The sequence below is a fragment of the Pomacea canaliculata genome, linkage group LG3 (assembly GCF_003073045.1).
Source record: "Pomacea canaliculata isolate SZHN2017 linkage group LG3, ASM307304v1, whole genome shotgun sequence".
In the NCBI taxonomy this organism is placed as follows: domain Eukaryota; kingdom Metazoa; phylum Mollusca; class Gastropoda; order Architaenioglossa; family Ampullariidae; genus Pomacea; species Pomacea canaliculata.
Genome location: NC_037592.1, coordinates 29,032,065 through 29,056,705, shown reverse-complemented (window position 1 = coordinate 29,056,705; position 24,641 = coordinate 29,032,065). Strand labels below are relative to the sequence as shown.

General features: G+C 42.3%; 1 protein-coding gene across 7 annotated transcripts; it reads right to left on the bottom strand.

The window, feature by feature from the left end:
- Positions 1–66: 66 nt before the first annotated feature.
- Positions 67–16,252, bottom strand: LOC112558620. Of its 7 annotated transcripts, XM_025229173.1 has the most exons (5): positions 6,050–6,628; positions 5,781–5,915; positions 4,020–4,917; positions 3,394–3,595; positions 67–3,176 (listed from the first exon to the last, which is right to left on the bottom strand). In XM_025229173.1, the coding sequence occupies exons 3-5, from the start codon at positions 4,847–4,849 to the stop codon at positions 2,562–2,564; spliced, it is 1,647 nt and encodes a 548-aa protein (XP_025084958.1). In that variant the 5' UTR covers positions 4,850–4,917; positions 5,781–5,915; positions 6,050–6,628; the 3' UTR covers positions 67–2,561. The 7 variants fall into 7 exon arrangements, with proteins under 7 accessions (XP_025084958.1, XP_025084964.1, XP_025084963.1 ...); XM_025229179.1 differs by lacking the exons at positions 5,781–5,915; positions 6,050–6,628 and adding an exon at positions 16,153–16,252; XM_025229178.1 differs by lacking the exons at positions 5,781–5,915; positions 6,050–6,628 and adding an exon at positions 15,528–15,604.
- Between the last annotated feature and the right edge of the window lie 8,389 nt (positions 16,253–24,641).

Genomic DNA, 24,641 nt, shown 5'->3' with positions numbered 1-24,641 from the left:
ATACTTCTATATTTGGATGGATGTCCACACTTTCACGTGCCAATGCATACTGCACACAATATAAAGTAAGTGGTTAAAATTTTATTATATAAATATGACACAAACATAAAAATTGAGCGTGTTTAAAAACATATCAAACTGAACCTAACGCAGTTTTTCACCAGACTTGCCAACTAACCCTTGCACACTAAACGTCGGTTTATGTAAGAATTCCCATCTCCATATGTGCGTCCGGATATGCTCATGCACACATTCCTGCAGCTGGTTCAAAATTTGACGAAGAGCATAACAGCTTGAAGGTTGTTTTGAAAACTAGCGAAGACATCTTCAGTCTCGCTGTTAGATACGAAGTTTTCAAGATCTGGATGCGTTACACGGCAAAGAAACGGGAGTTAAAAGCGAAGTTTTTGTCAGTCAACATACGAACAACACAGAGACTTGAGCTTGTGTAAGGCGGAAGATGACGGAAAGGGTCAGATCGGGGTGCACGAAGATTGTCACTGCGGCGAAAATAGTTGAGTGAGCATGCCAAACAGTAGCAGAGGTCCATGAGAAGAAAGGCGGCTTCTCTTCTTCTCAAGAGTTAAGTGTCAGGAAAACTGTTCTTCGCTGCCCTGTAATATGCGATCTCTTCTACCCCAATGCCGGCATCTGCCATTATGTGGCCATTGTCATGTCTTCCACGTCACGCGTGATTTGGCTGCTTGCTAATTACCGCATTAATCGTCACATCCACTGAATCCACTGAAAACTGTCCATGTTCAGGCAACGATGGATCCTGTATACACGACGGTGTATGCGTAAGATTAAGTGGGAGCTGAAAAATTCCTACCACTTAGTGACATCGTAGCTCAAGGCAACGTGGTGATGCTGTCAACAAACCTACTGTGCTGCCAGCCGAAGTAAAAACTTCAATAAAAGTAGAAACTATACAGAATATTTTAATACCCCTGGAGCTACTTCTTTATAATGGACAGAAGTTGCAAAGTTAGTAAAAACAGTATTAAATCAATTATGAATTCGCTCGTCAACCATTGGTCATTGGTGCTTGTGATAAGGTTGATGAAGTCCTAGTGAACTCGTAAAGCGCTTCGAGCTTCTTAAAGGTGAGGCGCTCTGTAAATTCACCTCTTCGTTATATTCCTCAACACCACGACCATTATCTTAATCATCTTCATAATTTATAATCACACATTCAATTATCCCTCCCGACAACTGTTCGTGTACGAAGAAAATCCACAGCCTTTCCGGGGTAGTTCTGCTTGCTGCACACACCCTTCCTTCCAGTCTTGGATAAACTTTAAATACCTTCTCTTTCTTCAAGAAAAAGATTTGGTCACGCTCTCTAATATTAAAAAAAAGTTACAAGTCGGATTGACTATTCTAATATTAGAGAATTGCTTAGGGGACAGGATGCACCACATCTGCTTACATCTCACTCTTAACGGGTTGTCATATGTGGATGGCAACTCCGTAACATGTGAGTCGTACTCACCACATTGATACCCACATCACCGTGAAGATTTTCTGCACCGTAATGTCTTGACACACTTGACACCACAACTAACCAACAATTTATTTCTTGTTCAAAACAATGCACAGCTGGGTTTGTTCTGGTTTGTTTTTCAACCAAAACAACAAAATTGGTGGTCTGCTAAATTTTTTTTTCTGTTCACTGCACGTTTTACGTCCTGCGAGATCGTGCTTCATATTTTGGGGAACTGTAATGACTTTTTGACTTTTCAGAAGATTAAAGAGTTATTGGGTGGACTAATTGAAGACTTTCTTTGTGCAAGGCGTTAATTGCACATAATTCATGCACTATGTCATCAATTAGGCAAAAAGTGACCAGCGTTACAATGGAGAAGGTACATGAATGATACCATGAAGCAAGAAATTGTCTTTTCTGGTGAGGAAAAAAAACTATACATGGTTAACGTTAGAAACGTTTGAACAAATGGTCTAGTTAGAAATAAAAAATGCTTTAAATTTACGACTAAAGTTGATGTGTTCAAATTTGCACAAGGAGTAAAGGCTGCAACTATACAAGTAGAAGAAGGCACACATTACTTAAGGATGGAGTAATATATTGTCAGACCACAAACCAGTTTAGTGGACAACTCTCTCTGAAAACGATTGGTCTTAAAGATATGTAAGGGTTTGGGAAAGTAAGAGAGCTACCGCGTTTGCTGGTTGAATGTTTATTTCTTTTCTTGTTTCTTTGTTCATGAATGAGCGACAGTGGGAAGTATTGTACCTCACGAGAATCGCAGGAAAATGAAGATCCGTGTCAGCGAGAAATGAGAACAGGAAAAATGCGAACAAAGCTGAGATCCGCTTTGACGACACGTCAAAAGCACTCAAAGTTGGTCACCGAAAGTACACACAGTTCGCACAAACCAGCGTGAACATCCCTGCTCTCGATAAATGAAAATATGAGGAGCAGCCCAATACTCAATTAGCTCTCCTCTAATACAGAGAAATCCAAACCTGCGAACCTGATCATCACAAGAGATGGGGAAAAAAATTGAGCCATGTAAACAATCTTTTTTTTCTACACTCTAGACGGCTGCTGTTTCTGACAACTGAAACCGTCTCTTCATCTCCAGAGCCAGCCTCCCCCTTGAGTTGCGGTACAACCGCACCCCGGTGACCCACCCAGGTAGGTCCGTCACTTCGGGTCTGGTGTCCACCTCCACCCACTTTTTTTTCAGTGTCTCGGTGCAGTTGGCTTTGGGAACTTGTCTCCATTTGTGGAAAGGACCGACATGTTTTTGTTGCATGTTACACACCTTGATACTCAGACCCAGCACCTTGTCTTTCACCTCCAAGCCCAACCCGCACAGTGCCTCCCCTTTGTGCGTTACCTCCCGCCACTGGGAGTTGATGCGAGTAACGCGGCGCTTTTTGCTGATTTTCTGGCTGCTGTTGCCCTCGGGGACTGCTGTCCAGTTCGCGGGGCCTGCCTCAAAGGCCCAGAGGGCAGGGTCGGCACGCTTGTGAGTTTTGGAGAAGGAGCAGCGCAAGGACAAGCGCGAGGCGATGGTAGTATACAGCTGGCATCCCGTCAGCACTGAGATCTGGGAGTTGTCCACGCGACCCTGTTCCACCCCCGCCCCGAGCTGCCACACGCTGTACGGCTCGTACTCCCGCCTGATGTGGCTGACTTTGGACACCTGCAACATTGGCATGATGTTCAATAGTTAGTTCTAACCAGGAATATAGGAGTTGATGTATTTTATGATCGTGCACACACACACAAATACAAACAAGCCCACAAACAAACATATTTACAAGCATGACCACCCAAAATACTCTTCAAGGCATGAAAGAACAAAAATACAATCACACAAACGGGTGCGCCCACTCGAATGAAAAAGTCCCACGACATACCTCAGAAGCGTTTTGAAGCGCGGAGACAAAGATGGCGTGCTGTCGCTGGAAGCGCGTGTTTTTGACACACGTGACTTGTCGCGCCTCCTCTGTTCTGTTCTGCACGTGCAGCGCAAAGTGCAAAGCAGCGTAGCCCCCCACCTGCAGGAGCGTCAGGTAAGTGGCGAACGCCTCCACTGCCCACCTCTCGCTCGGAAACCCTCTGCAGTGGAGGCAAGATCGTTGCACGTTTAGTTTCGCGTAGAACACTGACTTAAAGATATATCTAGTTTAAACTTAAAGCGATTGCAAAAACTTAGAAAAAATGTAACTACAATGTACACCCGTAAATGCAAACAACAACAAACAAAAAACAAAAATGTTTGTGCACCAAGTTTAAAAAACAACAACAAAACACCTCATTGCAAGTGGGATTTCTGTTTACCAAACTCTTTGAACATGCAATAACTTGGTGTCACCCACTCTTGATTTTCGTGTCGCAATTTCGAACACGTATTTCCGAGGTGCTCACGTCCTTCCCATGTGACAGTGTCTACCTGAGTGATGGTGATACTGAGGAATCGGCGAGTGATGATGTCTTCTAGCGAAATAATGCTTGTGGAGTATGTGTGATGCAGAGTACTTACGTAACAGTGCTGCTGATGGCCGTCAGCACGTTGCCAAATTGACCTTTGCCCGCACGTTCAGAAAAGGTCACGAAACTTGCGTGCAGAGTTGAAAGGGCAGTTGCCAGCCGCGTGCAGTTGAGACTGCCGCGGAGGCCGACACACTCGTTGCGGGAAGAAGGTCGAAGGTCACTACGTCGCCTGCGGTCACTCGTAAGTCGGCTTGCCAGAATGTTCGGACGTGAGTGGTCAGCAGCAGCAGTAGTATCCCTTGGGGCAGCATGAGAATCGTTGGATGCTGGATGCACGTCTCCTAACAGGTAAGCGGCAAACCTTGTTACCTGGTCGTCTGGCTGCACACGGCCGGACCTGCTGACGCTGAAGGATGCCATTTCCTCGATGGTGGAGACCAGCAGCACCTCCGCGCCTCCCAGGTCCCTCAACTCGTCCGTCGAGGGCTGCCAGTCCGTGCGGAATTGTCTGCCCCCGGCTGCCGAGAGGTGCCAAGCGAGGTCCTTGATCAATCCGTGCAGGCGCTGGACGATCTCCTGCTTCCGGTATACTGCCTTGTGGCTGCTGAAGACGGGAGAAAACAGCGTTCCACTGAGAAGATTGGAATCATTTTGACCGAAGTAGCTGTGCTGGTACACCGTCAGAGTCTTGGCGAAGGGATCGAAGGTTTGCGAGGCATTATCTGGGCAAGCCCAGTCTGTGCCGTGGAAATCTGACGAAGTCGAGTTGTCGCTTTGGCGACCAGAGTTGCGTGCCCTCGGGGCCGACATGCCAAGGGAGAAGAACAGCATCCAAAGACCGATGCTAGCCAGTGACAGCTGCTGCCAGAATTCGGACATGTTAGAGGTCGATGACAAGCTAAAGGATGCTTCTAGCAAGATACGTTATTTCAACCTGGCCAGACAACCTGCACACAGAATAAGAATAGTTAAATTTCTTATTACCCACACTAAATGTTAGTCGGTTTTCGTAGAAGACTTAAAAATACATTTATGCATATGCGGGTTTGCGTAGTTCATTTTTCTGTATTAGAAAATATTTTTGGTTACATTAGACTGCTATAAACGATTAACACCTGGTACATGGCGGGTTTTTGCGTCCCTTTCGCACAGCCCCACTTTCCCATAATCCGTGTCAAGACGCTAGTTTGTGAAAGATGGATCAAATGGGTCGTTGGCCTTCATCGTGACTGGTGATACCAGTCTGTAATCAGCCTTCAGCAACGGTTTATAAGCATCCGTAGATAACGGGAGGGAGCTATGTCCCTCTTAATGATTCTTCAATATCCTGTACATACAGTGGATGTATGCTGGCAGTTTAATTATCACTGCATTGCATAACCGCCCCGAACTATGTCATGTCAGTGGACAGAGAAGCGTTCAAAGACAACAATTGAAATAGTATGCACGTCGGGTAGATAAGCCACTGTGCACAAAAATGTCAGTGGAGACAAAGGATTCAGATATCAATCTTATATCCATCTTTGCATCATGATGTGAGACCATAGAACGCCACTTCAGAGCCACTGTCACTCACACGTGTCTCATCCAAAGAGAGAGCGAAGATGGATTCTTATTGCTTCAAGAACATAGCTCCAGCAAGACAGAGAGATGATGGATGCAGTCTCACATGTAATTCTCATTGTTGATAACAGAAGAATTAGCTTTCCACTGGATAGAAGCAGACAAAGACAGAGAACGAGAACGAGAGATAGAGAGAAAGATAGAAATAGAGAGGATGTATGCAATGTAAAATAAAAACCTCCATTACCTGCAGCGTCAGTAAGATCGTCGAGCCATGAGATTAGAGTGCTTGTTATTCTCTAAACACTGCAGTCGCCTCTTGCAAGTTATCTATTTACCGAACACGACTGTTAGCTGTAGTAAATGCCACAAGCAAGGGATCCTGTATTGGAGAAACTCTCAACTGGTTAGTCAGATAGCCTTTCCGTCATGCTGGTAGTATATCGATTTACTCTAGCTACTGAAAGCGATCAGCCACTATAACTGCAGGTGCAGGTTGTGGAATAATGCACCTACCTTTGGAGCGAAATATCCCGTGAAACCAAAGATAGGAAGACCCAAGACCCTGATCGCACACACACACACACAGACAAAGACATGAGAAGTGACATTGTATTGAGATCGAGAGAAAGTGATGAAGGCAGAGAGAAAGAGAGAGAGAGAGCCCGGAAGCATCACACTTCATGTTTCCACATAGATCGCAGTGCATACAACAACTGGTATTCAAACTCTCCACGCGGCGCACAAATAGTTGAAGAAAAGCAGGTCAAGCCACTCGAGAAATTCCTGTCCGTCTTTATGAGCACGACATTGCATGGCTTTTCGCTGTAAAAGGTGTCACGGTTTAATGAGAGCCATCATTTCATTTTATTTTATTGGCTATAAGCCTACAGGGCATTTTTAGCCGATGATCTCCGCTCCACAGTGAGCAGCTTCCGGGTGACACGGGGGACAAGAAGACACGCACGGAGGTCAAAAGCATCGTGACTGTTGGTTGTTCATTGCTGCTGACAGTAACTGTAGCGTTCCTCTTTTGTATTTTCTCTCCCTACCCCACTACACTCTCTCCGAAAGGGTTAGCGAGACATGTAAACCCAACTTTTACTGACATCCGAACACTGCAGAGACAGGAAAGAAGCCGACAGAGGCGCAGAACGATCAACCGGAAGGTCAATCGGAATACATCGGAAGCGAAATTTGAGAGAAACAGGTCTTGGGCGAAAGGCCAACTCCGGGAGCAGTAGTTACTAAACGAGGGTAAATCGTTGCCCTAGGGCAGCATGGAGAAATCAGGGACAAGCATCTTGTTTCCGATGTCCAGATCCCGCAGGAAGGGACGCCAGGAGCAAGCACGAGCCCTGGTACAGACGACCTCTCCGGGCCCCTTGTAATTGTAATCGTAAATTATTTTCTCGTTTTATAATAATATTTTTACAATTCTATTGTAAATATCTAAATTTTATTCAATAACATATTATAAACTGCGAACATTAGGACAAGTGCACCTAGGATCTACATCACTGTTTAAACATAGAGTTGTTTACACGTGAGTGGTTAGTAAATGAGGAAAAATGACTTTAAAGGATCAAAGTTGTAGTACCCTACTTCATAGAAAAAATACCCAGAAGGATGAATGTTATGCCAACCTTTCTTTAAAAGGAAAAGAAAAAGGAAAAATATCAACTAATGCCGGGCCCCCTTCACAACCGCGGGCCCGGGCACATCCCCCCTGTCCTCCTATCTCGTCAGGCATGCCCGCAGGTGTTGTTTTACCCCTGAAACCCTAGTTATAAAACGGAAAAAAACCTGGGGAAGAAAAAAGTCCGCTTTTGACTCATGGGACGCCTAAAGAAATGTTCCCGATTGTCTTTAAAAAATACGGTGACGACACCATCATCGGTCCGCTTCGGACGTCTGGTCATAGGAGACGGTCTAGGTATCGCTTGATAACTTTGGCAAACAAAATAATTTTCCTAAAGTTCCCCATTTTGCCTTGGTGAAACTAGCATTAGATCGCTTGCAGAGACCTTCCACCCAACCTAAACACCCATTACTAAAAATAAAAGAAAGTGCATCAACCATACGTTGCTTATTTTCACGAGTCAAAAGTCCTGTCAAATTAGACAACAGCCCCGATCTTTCTACATAGTCTACTTTTCCATCTTTTATTCCTTTGCTTTATAATTATGTAGTGTTTCAGTTACCGTTCCTTAGATGGAGGGATAGATGTAAAAATCATAAGCGTTGCTTATTCTGTTACCTTCGTAAAAATAAATTTGTCTTTCATCCTTCAGGTGGACTCTGCTGGAACTGTATGAGCGGGTGGACGAAACACTTGGTTGGTCGGTTTGTCGGGAAAGTGCTTCCACCTCGAGGTTATTTCGCACTATGAAGAGAAAGGAAGGGAGGAAGAAATCGGACTGCACGGAGAAAACCGCCGACGGCCAGTCATGCGAACTGGTGTCACATTACAGTGTCTCTAGACGAGATCTGAACCCAGGGTCTCACAGTCTCACTGCAGTGGTGACGAGCGTCTTAGCGCTATGCTACCCACTCCTCACCTCCATCCTGGGGGACGAAACAACCCAAAGACCACACATTTTTCACTTTTGGCGGGGAGTTTGTCACAATGAATCGTGGATCAGATAATGTACGCTCATCCCCTTCTCACTCAAGCCCCGTCATGGTGTCACGTGGTTTTTATAGCCTTGTATCCGGTTTACTTCTTTTTAGGTGACATATTGCACTCAAGTTTTTAAGGAGGGCTGGTAAGTGGTCATATTTTACCGCCATCACCCGCACCTACTTGATGTAAAGCTCTCGGATCCTTTGTTCTTAATCGTGAAGAAAAGAGCAAAATACAATCCCAAGAAAACATTAATGAGGAAGGAAGAAACAAGAAAAATTGAGGATGTAAATACTTTTTGGAAATGCGTATTTAGAGTGAGAGCGGAGGTAGACAAAGATTTATGATCAACTGAAACAGAGCAATGAACTGAGCGCTCTTGATAACAAGGAACTTACTGAAGCAGTGTGTGTATGAGAGAGGGAGGGGTAAAGAGAAATACAGAGAAAGAGACTGGAGTCTTTATGCATTTATGTGCATGCGTGTTCGAGTGCATGATGCATGGTGGTAGGAGTGATCATCCGTGTTACCTGCATTCACTGGCATACATTTAAATTCTCTTTGAAAAGAAACCCATTAACCATAATGCAAGCCCGTCTGCCTTCGCTGGGTTTCAGAGCTTTAGCGTTCACATGCACCAGTGTTGCACCCTCCCCACTGTACATGCCAACATTACCTTGACACACATTCCTGTACAATAATTCAGCTATAAGAAAGTCGCTCGACCTCATATCGCGCGTGCAGTTAAAGGCTTACTAGGGTACATTTTTACGAATGACCAGGTAAAGTTCATTGCAAGATATTGTTTCCCGAAACCTGAGCAAAACCCCAGCAAGCTCATGAAGGTTAGTTCTTTTCACAGACAGGCCTATTAACTTGTGGTCCTAGCTCTCCCATTGGTTGAAGCCTTGACTCAACAAATACATCCGTGTATAAATAATAATTATAACAATAGACTGCAAATTGTTTGTATCGCGCATATTCACACTTCTAAAGAGCATGCTCTCAGCGCTTAAGAACAAGAACGAGACATGGGCAACACACGAGGGACAAAAGAACGAACAACATTTTAACTTCGGAAAAATAAAAACAAATAATAATAATAATAATAATAATAACAACATAATAATAAACATACAGAAAACAAAGATGAGCCAAGTAACAAAAACTGAAGTATTGTGACTTTCAAAAGGAAGACGAGCAGGGAAGTAGAAATAAGCGGAGAAGGGAAGAAGGGTGTGAAAGAGGACTAGCATTGTTCGAACTGCTTTTGAATATTTAAAGGATTCAATAGTAGATAGGTGGCGAATATGGAAAGGGTTAGGGTTCCATTGTTTCCATTGAAAGCGTTCCATTGTTTCGCTGTACAATAACTAAAAACCACGTGACTATGTGTTGTTCTGATTAGAGGAACAGTTAAAAAGACGGTCGTCAGACGAAGAACGGAGTTGTCTAGCTGGGACGTAAGGGAAGAGAAGTTCAGAGAAACAGAGTTGGAGCGAGCAAAAGAAAAGTGCAGAAAACGAAGGAGAGGAGTGATTGGTCCCGTTTCATAGCTCTAAACATCAGACGTGAGCGGAGTTTCTGGAGTTAATGAAAAAGGTATTCAGGCCAGCCAAAAAGCTCGGGTTACAATAATCAAGCCGAAAAGAACAAACGCACAGACAAGAGTGTTGTTAGCACGCAAGGCTGCGTATGTATGTATAATGTTTGTGTTGTTGACCTATTTCTGTGCAAGAAGATGTTTATAGGCATATATTTCGAGAATTTATCACCCAGATTTTGAGAAACAGTATGTCGTACTGTACTTTACCCAGTTATTGTTTCACCCCCAGTAGGTCTTTACGCGACATGAACCAAGCGCCAGCGGGACGTGGATGTCTTCAGTGGGATTGTACTTCCTTCTTTCATAAACAACTAACGTTCTCTCCAACGTGCGACTGTCTGGACAGCTTTCCTCACATCATACTAATAACACTGATCATAGTTTTATCGCTTCGTAGTCGATTTTATCTGCAGTTAACAGACCACAAGTCATGACACATTTACAGCTAGTGTCTTCCATGGTTTCTTTTTTTTCAGTCTCAGTATGATAATACAATCGGGAATACAGTCAAGAATGTTTGTACAAGATGTCGTGAGAAAAACGCACAAGGTCACTAGACACAGACTAACAGGGTAATAACGAACTTATTGGATCTTGACCTCTGTGTGATCAGTAACTTTGGGACATTTCGCACGAACCTCTTTGGAATTCAGGGTTAGGGCTCGAGGAGAGGGCAGTCGCAGGGTTCGGAATAAGAAAGTAACTAACTGTTATTTAGCTAGCAGTGAACATGCATGCTCCATTATACTGTACATTTGCATGATATATTTATCTACATGTATTAGGGCTGTTTTATTTCTTCAGGTCTGATTCCTAAGCCGCTGGCTTATCTATTGTAATATTTCTCTCAGGCAGTTAAGACCGCTGCATACAGATTTCTACACAGAAAAGTGCTACTTGAACCAAGTTATATTGATGTCTGGGAATTGTTTACAATTAGTCTGGCAATTGACATAGACTCGTGGTATTCGTAAATTACTGACAATTGTATTACCAAAGAGAAATGGCGGAGACAAACAAGTCAGTTGTCATTAAGTAAAGTATCGCCGGTATACCTTGCCAATAGATTGTTGCTTGTACTTCCCCTGTCACCCTTATCATTGGTGTTTCACGCCTTATTTACACACCCGCCATATTTATTCCTTTTTTTGTGTGTGCATCTAAATACAAATGCTCCTTTCCTGTCAGTGTGAATTTTATTATTACGTGTTAAACAAACAAATAATCACAGACGGTTTTCTTAGAGCTTTTACAATTGTCTGAAGTAGTCACAGTGATTCTGGTGACATGCATTTTTTTTTTCATAAATGATGAAAACATGCCGTAGAAAGCACTTATCAGAGAGAAATATGGAATTTTCAATTATCGCATTTAACTAGCTCTTTTCTGCCATTACTCCCCTGTGTTAATTAATTTAAACACTGGTCGACGCACTCGCCTACATTGATTACAGACTAGCAATAAATGACTTTTCACCAAACCCCTAACTTTCATTCCTGTAGGGTTGGTGCTTGAAAAATGCTTGAAGAATCTTTCAAAAGCAAATAAACTTGCCATACACTAAATACACACGTTTGTTCTGAGCACAATAGCAGACATACCTGAAAGTGAGTGCCTTTGTCTCACTGAGTTTGCTTTAGAAATGAGTAGAAATGACGGTCTGTCTGGTCATATCCGCTACATGTATCAGTATTACACAAAGGCACACATCAGTATTTGTGCTTTGACCTCGTGACACTCGTCACCACGAAGTCATATACCCCACCTTTTGAACAACCAGGCAACCACTGCGGGAATAGACAGATTTACGAATCCTCTATCAAAATGCAGAGCTTGTAACACTCACACGTCGAGAGGGTATAAAATTTTTTCTTCGCAACCTTTCAAAAATTGTCGAATAAGCACCAATATGAAATTTTTTGTAAGGTTTAAAAACAGTTGCCAGAATGAGCGCATTTTAAAAAAAACGCCAAGGGAAATGGCCGCCAACCCTGTCTTTTACAATAATCTTCATCACCTGCAACAGTCGCTGAGCTTTTCTCGTAGATTCCTAATGATTGCTAATTACGGCGTGACCAGTATGAAGTGTACTCACCTCACCACCCTCACGGTTCTTGGCACACAACTCGCTGTTCCCTCTCTTCTTCACTGGACTGAGAAATGTTCGTCGGCAGACACTCACAGATAAAACTGCAGTCAGCGGCCAGGCGTTCATAAGAGAAAAATAATCCAAAACAAAAATCTAGAGTGTCATAACTATAAGAAGGGACGCCAACCTTGTTTCCACTGTACAGCCTTCCACTGTGCACTCCAATGAAAAAATCACAGGACTGTTAAAAGGACAATGGCACCACATGTGCCAGATGTCTTTATCTGTCTCATGGAAAGGTCTACAGTTCAGCTGATGGCGAGAACAGAGAACACTTGCTTATATACAGCCAGGATGAAGGGTTTTTTTTTTGTTTGTTTTTTTTGGCTGCGCAAAGCCAGCGTGTACGGATTCTGGCTAATTTTAGAAGAGATTGTCCGCAGATATGAGATGAACCCAAAATTATCATGGAGGTAATAATAACTGAGGTCGGAATTACCTCTCGCGACTGCGGAGGCAGAGGGGAGTCCACAGGATGTGTACTCCCGATGAACAAGCCTATTGGCTCGTGTCAAAGATTCGATACAGCCTCATGTTCTGACGTCATTCGTGCCGGAACCAGAAATATGATTCGCGGATCTTCTCAACGGCCATCCACCGGTCAACCACCATGTCACGAGGCTTCGTTGAAGGAAGCACCTTTACACCACCCACTGCAGCGTGACTTTATAGCACACGACGTTGGTCTGTCAACGATGGTTTACTTTCTTTCAATCACGAAGCTACACACGTCCGTGGTCATGTGCACAGGTTTGATGAGAGGGAAGAGGAAGGGCAGGGCCGCCGAGAGCCAGCCCGGGCCCCGGGACAGACGACCTCTCCGGGCCCCTTGTACTTGTAATCGTAAATTATTTTCCCAGTATATAATGTATGTTTACAATTCTAATCTCAATATCTACACTTCATTCAGTAACAAAATATAGACTGCAAACATTCGGGTGTTCCGTCCTTAGACCTTTCTTTAAAAGAAAAAGAAAAGGAGAAGAAGAAAAAAAATCCACTGACCAAGGCCGGGCCCCCTTGACAGCCGCGGGCCCGGGTACACCAGACCCCCCTGTCCCCCCCTCTCGTCAGGCCTGAGGAAGGGCAGGGAGGGATGGTGTAACCGTGCCCTCGGCTGTGGAGGAGTGGTGGGCGGCTTTGTCAGTTGGTTTGTCTGTTTTTGTTTTGTTTTTTTTTCCTTTCAGACAAACTCATCACGAGGAAAAAAAGCTAGACTTCAAAGAAAGCTATAAATAGGTACCGGCACACACTCCTTCCCTTTGGTACAAAGCAGGCGATCGCACAAAAATTGCTTGTTTTCAGTTAAAATTACTTCATGGACTATCAGGAACAGAAACATCACAATAAAGAACAACTTTTCATCATGTGTGCAGAGTATATATGTCTTTGTTTTTGTGTGACGGGCGGAATAATTTGCATGTTGTCAGGATAAATACCCGGCAAGCCACGCGCGGCGGCCATTTTCCTTGTTTGCAGTGTAATGCGTTTTGATGGTCATGTCGGTATTTCTCGTGGATATTGATGTAAACATATTGAATTAAATCAGCGAAGATTGGCGGAAGTGGCGATTTGTTTTTTTTAAATGAAATGTAACAGTTCCAAGAGGTAATGTAAGGTAACAGGTCTCAAGCACAATAACAGATGACGCAAAATATTTGTCAACTTTAAAATGACATAGCTCGCACCACGTGCAAATTATCATAGTTTAGAGCAGGGGTGGGCAATTAATTTTCCCAAGGGGCCGCATGAGAAATTGGGATGGTTTTAGAGGGCCGGACTAATATAGTTAACTCAGTTTTACCCAATACTCTATATATATAGTAGATATACTGGCGGGCGGGCCATCGGGCGTGCCATCGGGCGGGCCGGTCAGAGACAGGAGGCGGGCCGGCCTTTGCCCAGATCTGGTTTAGAAAATATATTTGTATTTGCGTGGAACTTATTTATCTGTAGTATCCAACAACGGTCATATATGGAGAGTAGAGCAACATAATCTTCACCAAAAATATCAAAATTACAAAACTAAATATTCAGTTTAAATTTATTGTCCCCTCGCTGGGATCCGAGTTTTTTTGTTTGCTTTGTACATTTACATTTTTCCAAAACTGTTGTATTTATTGGATGTGCATTTTTCCAGTAAGTATTTTTTCAATTACTTTTAAAGTCACTTAGTGTTGATATATTCACATACAAAGTCCTTGGGGAATTCTAAGATTTCACGATGCTACAGATGCTTAAAAAATGGTCCAGAATAAATAGTTATAGCTGTGACGCAAATCGCGAACTTCGAACAGCAATATCTCCAAAACTAATAAAGATATTTAGCTTTTGTTTTGCTTTTCTTATATTTTCTTGTACTTTCATGTGAACACAAAAATACTCATTTAACAAACAATTAATTTTGTGTGCCGGTACCTACTATAAAGCGCAGGCTTCACCACTACTAGACTTACTGGTACCTCCAATAATCGTACCCAAGTCTGTGACATCACACTTGAATCAGTTGAATATGGTAAAGGATATAAACCATATATTGTCTTTAATCGTCTCTTTGATCTGTGGAGTTTTCAAATCCACTGTGACTGGAGAAATGGTATTTTTTTTTTATAGAGGAGGTGCAATCAGTTTGAACTTTTTACCTCAGTTTCCATCATTTACCAGCCACCCACGTGTACAAAACTCTAAAATCTCATGAAGTTGTAGTTGGGCACACTTTTCCTAACGTTTACTGTCTATATTACTAAACGAAATAAACACATTGCCCATCGAATTATAATTTGTAAGCATACTGTTACACGCAGGAAAAATAATAAACAATTACAATGAATAATGAATGCAAGGGGTCTAGAAAAATCGTCTACCTCACACCCTGTACTAGCTTTCTGCGGCCCTTCGTGTGCAACCTGATCCTGGCACAGCATGAGAAACTCTTACACCCTGCCTTCTGCTACCCCTTCTACCAGATCTCTTAAAACGGATATGCACTCAGTTTAACTGAGGTGTCTACTTTCTCGAAGGTAATACTTCTCTTATAACAGGGGATGCTCCCACCGACCTAACCCTAACCCCCCAAGATACCCACGGCCAAAATGTCTGTACATCACTCGACCTGGCGCACCGGGGAAATGCACATCCGCTACAGAAGGAAAGAAGAAAGACGCAGAAGAGAAGAAAAGAGTGTAACTGGACACTTTGCTACCCGGTCGCATTACCGGATTTACTAGGAGCCATGTGATTTCGTCACGTAAGACAGAGAGTGGATAACAGAGAAGATAGTGGATAAAAAACACAAAAGCCTAATTCATAATCCACAACACTACTTTATCGACACTACTATAACAATTAAACACTAAAGTCCAATCCCTACCTTAATCTAAAACCCCACTTCTACACTCTAACACAGTGGTTCTTAACCGGGGTTCGATCGAACCCTAGGGGTTCGGTGAGTTGGTTTCAGAGGTTCGGCGGAGCCTCCGCCACGGAGGTCAAGACACACCCGCAATTAGTGATGGATTCGGTGAATGTGCATATGAAACTTGTGGGTTAGGTACCTCAAACAAGGTTAAGAACCACTGTTCTAACATCTTTAAAAAGTTGAAGTCGTGCTCACCTCTCCTCAACGCGCGTGTTGGCTTCGCGACCTCTGTGTCTGTGTGAAGTATGTAGGTAAAAAGAGAGCGAGTGACGGGTATCCTCTGCATTTATTTACCGGGCACAGGCTTATGGGATATGTGCTAACCAGCCAATCGTGATCATTGGTTAACCCTTAAATGGATAGAACCCCTCCCGCGATACTCTGCTTAGCTGTACACAAACTACCACAGATGCTCCAGGAGCTCAGGCGGGAAATTTAAGAGACTGAGAATGACAATGCAACAAAAAAGTTTGCTGTCTTCGGGGCAGGTGACTTTGCAGTCTCGAAGTTTCGGTACTAATAACGTTTTCCAATATACCCATGAACAAAGCTCACTTCTTTCTGTCTTATTGAACACAAGATAAAGCCACCGTAGAATGGAGACCGATTAAAAAAAAAGATTCGAAGATTTAGGACGAAAACAAAAACCGAAGCACTCAATTGAAATTTGAACTGTGCTTTTCTTCACCTAGTTTGATATCGTTTAATTCTATTTTATTAAACAAACAAACAATCAAACACACACAAACACACAAACAAAACACACACAAACAAACACAAACAAACAAACACACACTTGTGTTTCTATCGGTTTACATACCTGAATTAAGCTGTGCACCAAGTGCTTTCTACACACGCCAAGTCACTTTGCTGTAGCTATGGCATCTACGGACTGGAACGTCTGAATAGGGGTTGTCCCTTTTTCTGAAGTCTTTTGAACAAAACGCGCACTGATATCAAAGATGCTACATGGAGCTTTTCTTAGCAGCATCTCAGAAACAAATGACAACAATTGGTCAACCCATTGTTTCTCATACTCAAATGCCTTTAAATTTGGTATAAAAAATGGGGGCAATTGTTCGGTGATTGTTAATGCAATAAGGAAAAGGTATTAAATTTGTGGTGTATCATATTTTAGCGGATGCTGAGTATTGGAGAACCTCTCTCCTACTGCGATAATTAAGTCTTTAGTAACATTAACAGGAAGTTCACACAGACAGAAGAAAAGTTTCTGGGAGTCCATGTGCGCACGATCGCAGGAACGATCTTGTTTCTTAGTTCCTGTTTCCTATCTCATCCGCTCTGTCTGTTGATGTCAAAGTATCGTCTAGCAGATTCACAAGGATAGCTACCCGCATATCTCTGCCTGCATCGCGGTTTGCAATAAAAGAAAATGGAATTCGCCGCCAAACGAACGCCTTAACAACGACCTCGCTTTCTACTCACGGACAGAGCATTTAAGGACTGGTTAGATGAGAGATACCATTCATCCAAACAACCAGGGAAGCAGTGGGTTGGTGGTACATATCACAAGACGCTGTATGGCACCGCGGACTAAAAACACAAGCGCCTTGTCATCGTCTGCTCCTAAGGACTTCAGATCCACCTCCCACTTTGGTACACAGTACCCCCCGTCTGGCTACTTCATACAGTTCATAACGTCTTTGTGGACATAATTTCCTCTCGCGAATCTTGTAGATAACAATCATGAAGCCTCTTTTTAAAAACGGAAACGAAAAAGTCAGGGTCTCCAACCTCTTGGTTCTGCCAGACATGTCCAAAGCCAACGAAATAACAGCAAACACACAGAAGAGGTCCACGTGATTTTGTTTTTGTTTGTAATAACTTATTGTACGCGTTGTTAGGTTATCTACCAGTATTTAATAGTTTTTACAAATATATTGATGTAGAAGGGGTATCTCTACGTCTCACCATAAACTAATCTGTTTGGGGTTTGTACTGGGACTCGTAGAAATTATTTTAGACCAAAGAGCGAAAACATTAACTGTTTCAATGAGATTCATATGGCTATAGTGCACCATACTTCAGCAGGGTAAATCATCATGGATTGAATTTGCCAATAAAATTTTTTTAAATACATCTGGGGAGTGTTCACCGACGGTCCAAAGCAACCAAAGTATTGCAACTAGTCCCTTTTATTGCTTTACTAGCCATGCCATTAAAAGCGTAAGAAAAAGACAGACGAGACGATCACGAACTTATATCTCCTGGACAGCTGGCAGAAGATTTTTTTTTTCACTTAACTGCTAGAACGAGGCTCCATACCAGTAAGCTTCCGGTTTATTCATATTTTCGATTAACTACTAAAACGAGGCATTAAACGACATAGCTTCCGGTTTATTCACATTCTTTGTTACGGCTCGCCGAGACTAACAGTGGATCACTTCGCAAGAGGCCTAGAGTGAGTCTCGGCGTACAGACATCAGTCCATCAATACACGTCCGTGAGACGATAGACACCAAGGTATTTTTTACATATTAACGACAGATAAGATCTGGTCTCGTGAGCCATATCTCGAGAGGAGATAGTATTTGACAGGTACTTTTTTTTAAACTAATATGTGGTGCGTATTTTTCATTGTTCATAACGGATGTTAATGTTTTATGTCGCTGTCACCGTGAACTCCCTGGAAAATTTATATTCAAAAGGAGGGGAACACACATCACATTCATGCTCAATACTCAGGCTGTCGCCCGGACATTCTCGCTTTTTTTTTTCGTGATAAAGTTAGCTAGATCTCACTCTCGCATGCCCTGTCTAAGTTTTAATTATAAAAAGAAATGTTACAGTACTTGATGAGTAGTAGTAATAATAGTAATAATGAACATTTATATAGCGCTTTACTGAAAGGATCTACAGAAGTAAACTGGATCACCAACAAACATGCACTCGTCTTCACAAATATAACAGACACGCTTACCTCCACAAAATACCCGCACATACACGAAATACAGACACTCCTGTCATCTATCTCTGGCAACTGAGGAGGTACCTAACGGTTAAGAAGGCAAAAAGAAAAGATGTCGAATACTCTCATGGAAGAGTCGACTCTGAGACTAGCAGTCCTTCGAGTAATTGACTAATCACAACGGTCTCTCCGCCACACAAACTTTATCTAAAGAAGAAAGAAATAATATTCAACCTATTAGGACAAGCATACATTTTGGTTTGTCCAGAAACAAATCCGGTGACACAAAACCTGTTGATATTAATGAAAAACTACAGCAACAACGAAGTCAAAATTTGTTCACATCGGGCTTGGCAGGTACTATCTCCACTTTCGGCTACCGGGGTGTCTCCAGAACTTCCACATCCTTCCAAAGTCACGTTCACTCCTTTATTGAGCACGTGCCGTACACGGTGTCCACATGCAAAGTCGCTGACGGCCACAACTCACGATGCAGTCTTATCCTGATCTTAATAATAAAAGTAATAAAAGTTGTCTTGTCTAGCGACGTATCCTGCCCTATTAGTTCCAGCAAGATGTGTATCACGTGGTACACAATTTAAGGGGCGTGAAACAACTCCGTTCGTAAGGGATGCAAAGTGAGAGTTTAGTACATTCAAAGAAATTGAAATCGCTGGACTAGTATTTTTGGATTTATTTGTTAGAGTATTATTTGATTAATCCATTAATTAATCTGGCATTCCAGATTATTTTACATTACTTTTGCATTCGATGAGTACATTTTATTATTTCTTTACTAAGCTTCTTTCTTTGTTTTTGTATTCGGCTTCTTGGCCCTTCTTTGTTATCAAATATCTTACTTTGGTGGCTGTCTGAAGTTCTTGGTCAAGCCACGCGAAAGTATTTCACACACTTGGTGCACAGTGGTGCGCATTTGGTATAAATAGCCAGCAACTGATTGTTACACTGAGCAAACACTTCTTCGGAGTTTGTATTGTTGTCTACTTTTTTAAAAGGAGGGTTGCAGAGACAGGCAAGAGCATACAATTCCACAAAGTTTCGGAAGCAATGATAAGTAATAGCTTTGCTTGCAGCTACTGGGATTTCAGTGCCTTGTTTAAGCTCATTTAGGGGAAATGTTTACAGCCTTTGGTGGTATACAAACTTTGATAATGTTGTTTTGGTTGGTGACGGAGATGTGGTCCATTAGAGTTTGTGATGGATTAGTGATTATTATGGGGAAGGGAATAAGATGTGGGAGACCGGATGGCGTAACTTTTTTCTAGCCAACGTTTATTTGGTTAAGAGGTCAAAATTGAAATCTCCTAGCAGGATGTATTCCTTGGCTTCAAGAAGCAAAGTATCCATCATAAAAATGGTTTCATATCGCTCCCTCTTTAGGATTTCTGTAAGTAAAGCCTACGAGAATGGGAGCCACGTGTTTCAGCTCGATTTACAGCGAGATTTATTCTGAAATATTTCTCAAGGTGACGGAGGTGTTGTGGATGCCTTCGTCCTATGGTGTAACCGGGATCATGTCGTGTATCTGAGTATATCTGTAGCTCGAGATTCCATTACTCTAAAAATAAGAAGTGGTTTTCGGAGTTGTAGATGATTGTTTTTAACTCTTTTAATTTGTCCCTAGCAACTTCGCGTGTTTTTGTTATTATCGCGTCCTGTTCGTGTATAATGTATACAAAATGGATAGATCGAGCCAGGAGATTTATACGAGGGAACTGGCGTGAGGGGACGTAAGTGCGGCGGACCCTTGATGTTGATTAGTAAACAAGATATGGAGTATGGGTAGCCAGTTTTGTGACGGGGGAGGGAGAGGGATAGGACCAATGGGTGTCTTCTGACTTGGAAGATGTTGGGGAGAAGGAAAACGAGCATCAGGAGGGAGAAATTCTGGTCTCTGCATCATGTAGATGTATCCCTTGCCACGTTGCTCTTAATCACTTCCATTTCCCCGAACTACCTATGTGTTCAAAAGAATATACATGTAGTTCTTATTTTAACAAAATTCCCTATATTGTTTATACTCAAGATGGCCATCGTTGCTATCGTATTGTTTATGTTTGTGTTGCCTAATGCTTTCTGTATGAGTTTGTGTTTCCATAACAGCCTCGCAGGTCAGTTCACTTGGTGCACGCCGGATTTCTCTCTAGTCCACGTAACAACCTGGAGACGTTCAGAAGTCGCTCTTTTGCCTTCTACAGCCTTAGTAGTTGGAATAGCCTGCCTCCTTCTCTCCATCCAACGGAGTCGGTATATGGTTCTTGTAATAATACGAACGTACACTTACCTTGCATATGCATATGCACGACTTATTACACACACACAACACTTGACAAGCCCCCATCAGATGACGATGATGATGAAGAGATTGGTATGTGAATCGAATCAAAGAGGCACAAGTTCAGAGGAATGTCAGTGAGAGAGTCATGAAGAAGATGGCGGACGAAAACCGTTGTTTTCCCGGTCACTTGGCTATTTTAAGAGCAAATGCTTTTCTCTTGTATATGACGTCTTTTTCTGCTTCAAATGACGTGGAACAAATGACGCACACAAGACGTCAGACACAAGACACCATTCGAAACAATACACGACCTACCACAACTCATTACATTTCTGACTTGGACTTATCTCTTTGGGAAACACTTACTCGTCCTTCCTATTGTCCTTTCTCCCCTACACTTTTATCTCTGCGTTCCTTCCATTCTGTAACTGCTAATTGGTTGGTATATGTCTGTTGTGTTTTTTGTACTTGACTGTAACACTTATATCACACGGCCTCTTTCCCCGCTGCCCCTTGGTCTCTTGTGAATCGCAGCGAGCTCGCCTTCGTGTGGGGAAACACAAATCCAGTTATATAACCAGCTTTCCCGTTTGACAATAAACCAACTGCATTTGACTTATACTTTACTGTAAGGTATTAGTTTTTGGTAATACGACACAAAATATTAAGTTGGTTTAGGAGACTTACAATTGTATCAGAAAGCAAAGCAATATCATCTTCAAACAATAAAATAACAGCTGCATCAAATCAGGATAGGACTTCAGATTTCGCTCTGTTTTCATCCTTTTGGGTAGTTAAAACATTCTGTCAGATCCCCACCCTTTAACAACTTTCTAATACTTTCGATAGCTCTGAAAACATTTTGCCACCGACACCATTTTTCTGTAATACAATCTAAAGTTTTTATCTAGTCCCTGAATCAAAAGCTCTCTGGAAGTCCAATGAAGTGCCATTAAGGTAAATATGTGATCTATTGTGCTATGAAACCTCCTAAAGCCTCATTGTTCTTCACCAATAGTATTACAATGCTCGATCTATTCAGTTTTTTTAAATTTAGTACTGTAAATTTTACAGCAGATGTTAAGGAGATATATACTCATGCAGTTTTCTGGTTGACTAACATAACCATTTTTATTCAAAGATTGGATGGTAACCAGACCATCCATTAAGAAACAAACCGTTGTCAAAAAGATAGGAATAGGAAAGGAGTAATGGATGCTAAAGATTGTTTGAAAAACCTACATATTAACTCGGAGAGAGAGAGAATGAATCAGTACATTCAGGTACATAAAGCCAGTCAAAGAAATCTCTTGACATTGTGTCAACCGACCGTTCGTCATTTAATAGTTCAACAAGGAAGGAACCTTCGACTCACAGTATCTCTGTCAGGGTTACATTCATATCCGGTGTCCTTTATCAGTGTGCTTTGTATTTTAGGAATATTTTAGGCTGCTGTTCTATTGTTATAAAAATAGCAAGTTGTCTCTTCTTCTACGAAGTTGAGTCGAGTTTCTTTCTTGGAAAAAAAGTTAAAGTAACTTTAAAAGGAATATCCTTTATTAAGGGGACAAAAATGACGGTTTTGTTTACTAAACTACCTTATCAAAATTTTCTTCCTATCCCTAACTGTCATTGGCAGTGTGTAAACTTTGAGAATAATTCGTCTTTAGGTTCTAGTTTCTCTCTGTGTCTTTCACTCAGCTTCCCTGTGCACCTTTGTCTGCATATTGTTTTAGTATATTAATTTTCTTTTGAAGACCGCTACTTGAATATAAGTGCAACGTCGTCAGTAAATAGTAATATTAACAGTTATAATATATCCAGGAAAAGCTGTCTACCATGTACACCGTTACTACATATTTCTACCACACGATCGTTAATAAAGAAGGAGAACAATATAGGTGAAAGGATACACCAGCGGTTCTCAACCTGTGGGGCGCGACCCCCTGGGGGGTCGCGACGTACCTACAAGGGGGTCGCGAAGGTGGTCCTTTTTTAAAAGTTTCTTATACCAGTATTAGTGAAATTAGTTTACATTGTGTAACCGAGGGGTGAGGGGGCTCAAACTCCAAATCTCTTCTCTCTATTCAATTACACTGTCTCGGCAATGCAGTGACTTCTCACTTCCAAAACTCAAAAGACAATCCTCCTCTCAACAATTAAGCCTCCAATCTCCCTCCTCTCGCCTTTTGCCCTCTCTCTTCCCCAATCTCTCATCGCTGACTCCCCTCTCCCTCTCCAGTCTCACCTCTTTTTTTTTTTTTTTTATAAAAAACATCTAAAAGGCACGCATTCAGGAAACGTCCATCATTCACACCCTTTCGCCCTTGCACGTGCTCAGTCCTAGTACTCTAGGTCCCTGACAGAAGGCCATGACCAGACAGTGCGGGGTGGGGGCTGAAGAACGACCGATGACTGCTGCTAATGGCATATTTATCGGACATATTTGAGAAGCTGAACGTTATGAATACTTCTCTGCAAGGGAAAGACACCACCATATTACAAAAAACTGACAAGATGAATGCTTTCGTCCGAAAAATTTCGTTGTGGACGCAAAAGATACGCCAAGAAAATATTTTTGATATGTTTCCGTGCTTGTGTAAGTGCAAAGCTGACAACTTGAATCTTGATCAGGTGAAGAATGTAATTATTGCCCATCTAAACGGACTGCAAGAAAGGTTTCAGCATTATTTCGCTGAAATTGATGTGACTAAATACGATTGGATTCGTAATCCATTTCTGGCTGATCCTAGCACAAGCGGGTTGTCCACGCAAGAAGAAGAGCAGCTCATCGACCTTTCGAGTGACCAATCCCTGAAAATGGTCTTCCAAACAACACCAGTGCCAACATTCTGGATTAGCGTCAACGGTGAATATCCTCTTCTTTCTGAGAAAGCAATGAAAGTTCTGTTGCCATTTTCAACTTCGTATATGTGTGAGCAAGGATTTTCAGCATTGGCAGCACTGAAGTCTCAATACAGAAATCGTGTGGACGCAGAGGCTGAGCTGCGAATAGCAGTGGGTACGAACATCGCACACAGGTTCGCTTCTCTATGCAACAGCAAGCAGGCTCAACCTTCTCATTAATCAAAGTGAGTGTCCAATAAAATAATATTTATTAGCACCACAGAATTTGCTTTAGTAAAATTTCATTAACAGTTATACTTCTTGCAGATACGAACTTTGTTCTTCCGTTGTTGATTTCCTCGACTCGGCGTTCGAGGTTAGCTAAGGCTCCCCCCCCACCTCTTCCACCGACCTAGCTGGCTAAGGGGGGTCGCGGACGTACCGGTGTTCGTCAGGGGGGCGCCACAAGTAAAAGGTTGAGAACCGCTGGGATACACCCTTGTCTGACTCCTACCGGACAGTCAAACCACCCCGTAAGAGTATCTCTACATCTTATACAAGACTTAACATTTTTGTAAAATTCTTTGTAACATCATCATCATTTTACAACGGACTCCTGTAGTTCGGAGAACGTTCCATAGAACATTTCGATTTTGGTTTAAAAAGCTGTCTTAAAATCTACAGAACAAAAGTACATCTTTCCAGACTTTTTCAACAGGTGCTTCAGTACAACTTAATAAAGCACAAAAATATTATCAATGGAAGAGCGTCCTGGTCGGAATCCGCTTCGCTCTTCTACAATGGTCTTGTTGTCTTCAACCCAATTTGTAAGTCTTTTGTTTAAAATATGGGAAAATACTTTACCTAAGACCCTAAGAAGTGATATACTCCTGTAATTGTCCGGGTTGTCACAATCACCACATTTAATCAGTGGTATGAAAATAGCAACTCTCTATGCCTCGGGGTACTGAGCGGTGTTGAAATATTTTGTTGAAAAGTAGAACAAAGAATAATGATATAGCTCCTAGAGCACCCTTGAGCATCTCCCCTAATGTGCCATCTGGGACACTCAGCGCGGACAATGCACACCAGTAAAACGTGGGTCCCACATGTGTTCGTAATCTCAAAACAAATCACAAAGATCTGTCCTTGGGCTTCACGTTTTCTGTTGTCGGGAGTTTTGATTATCTTTCAGGGGAGGCAAGAAAAAGCTGCAATAAGAACATACCAGTAA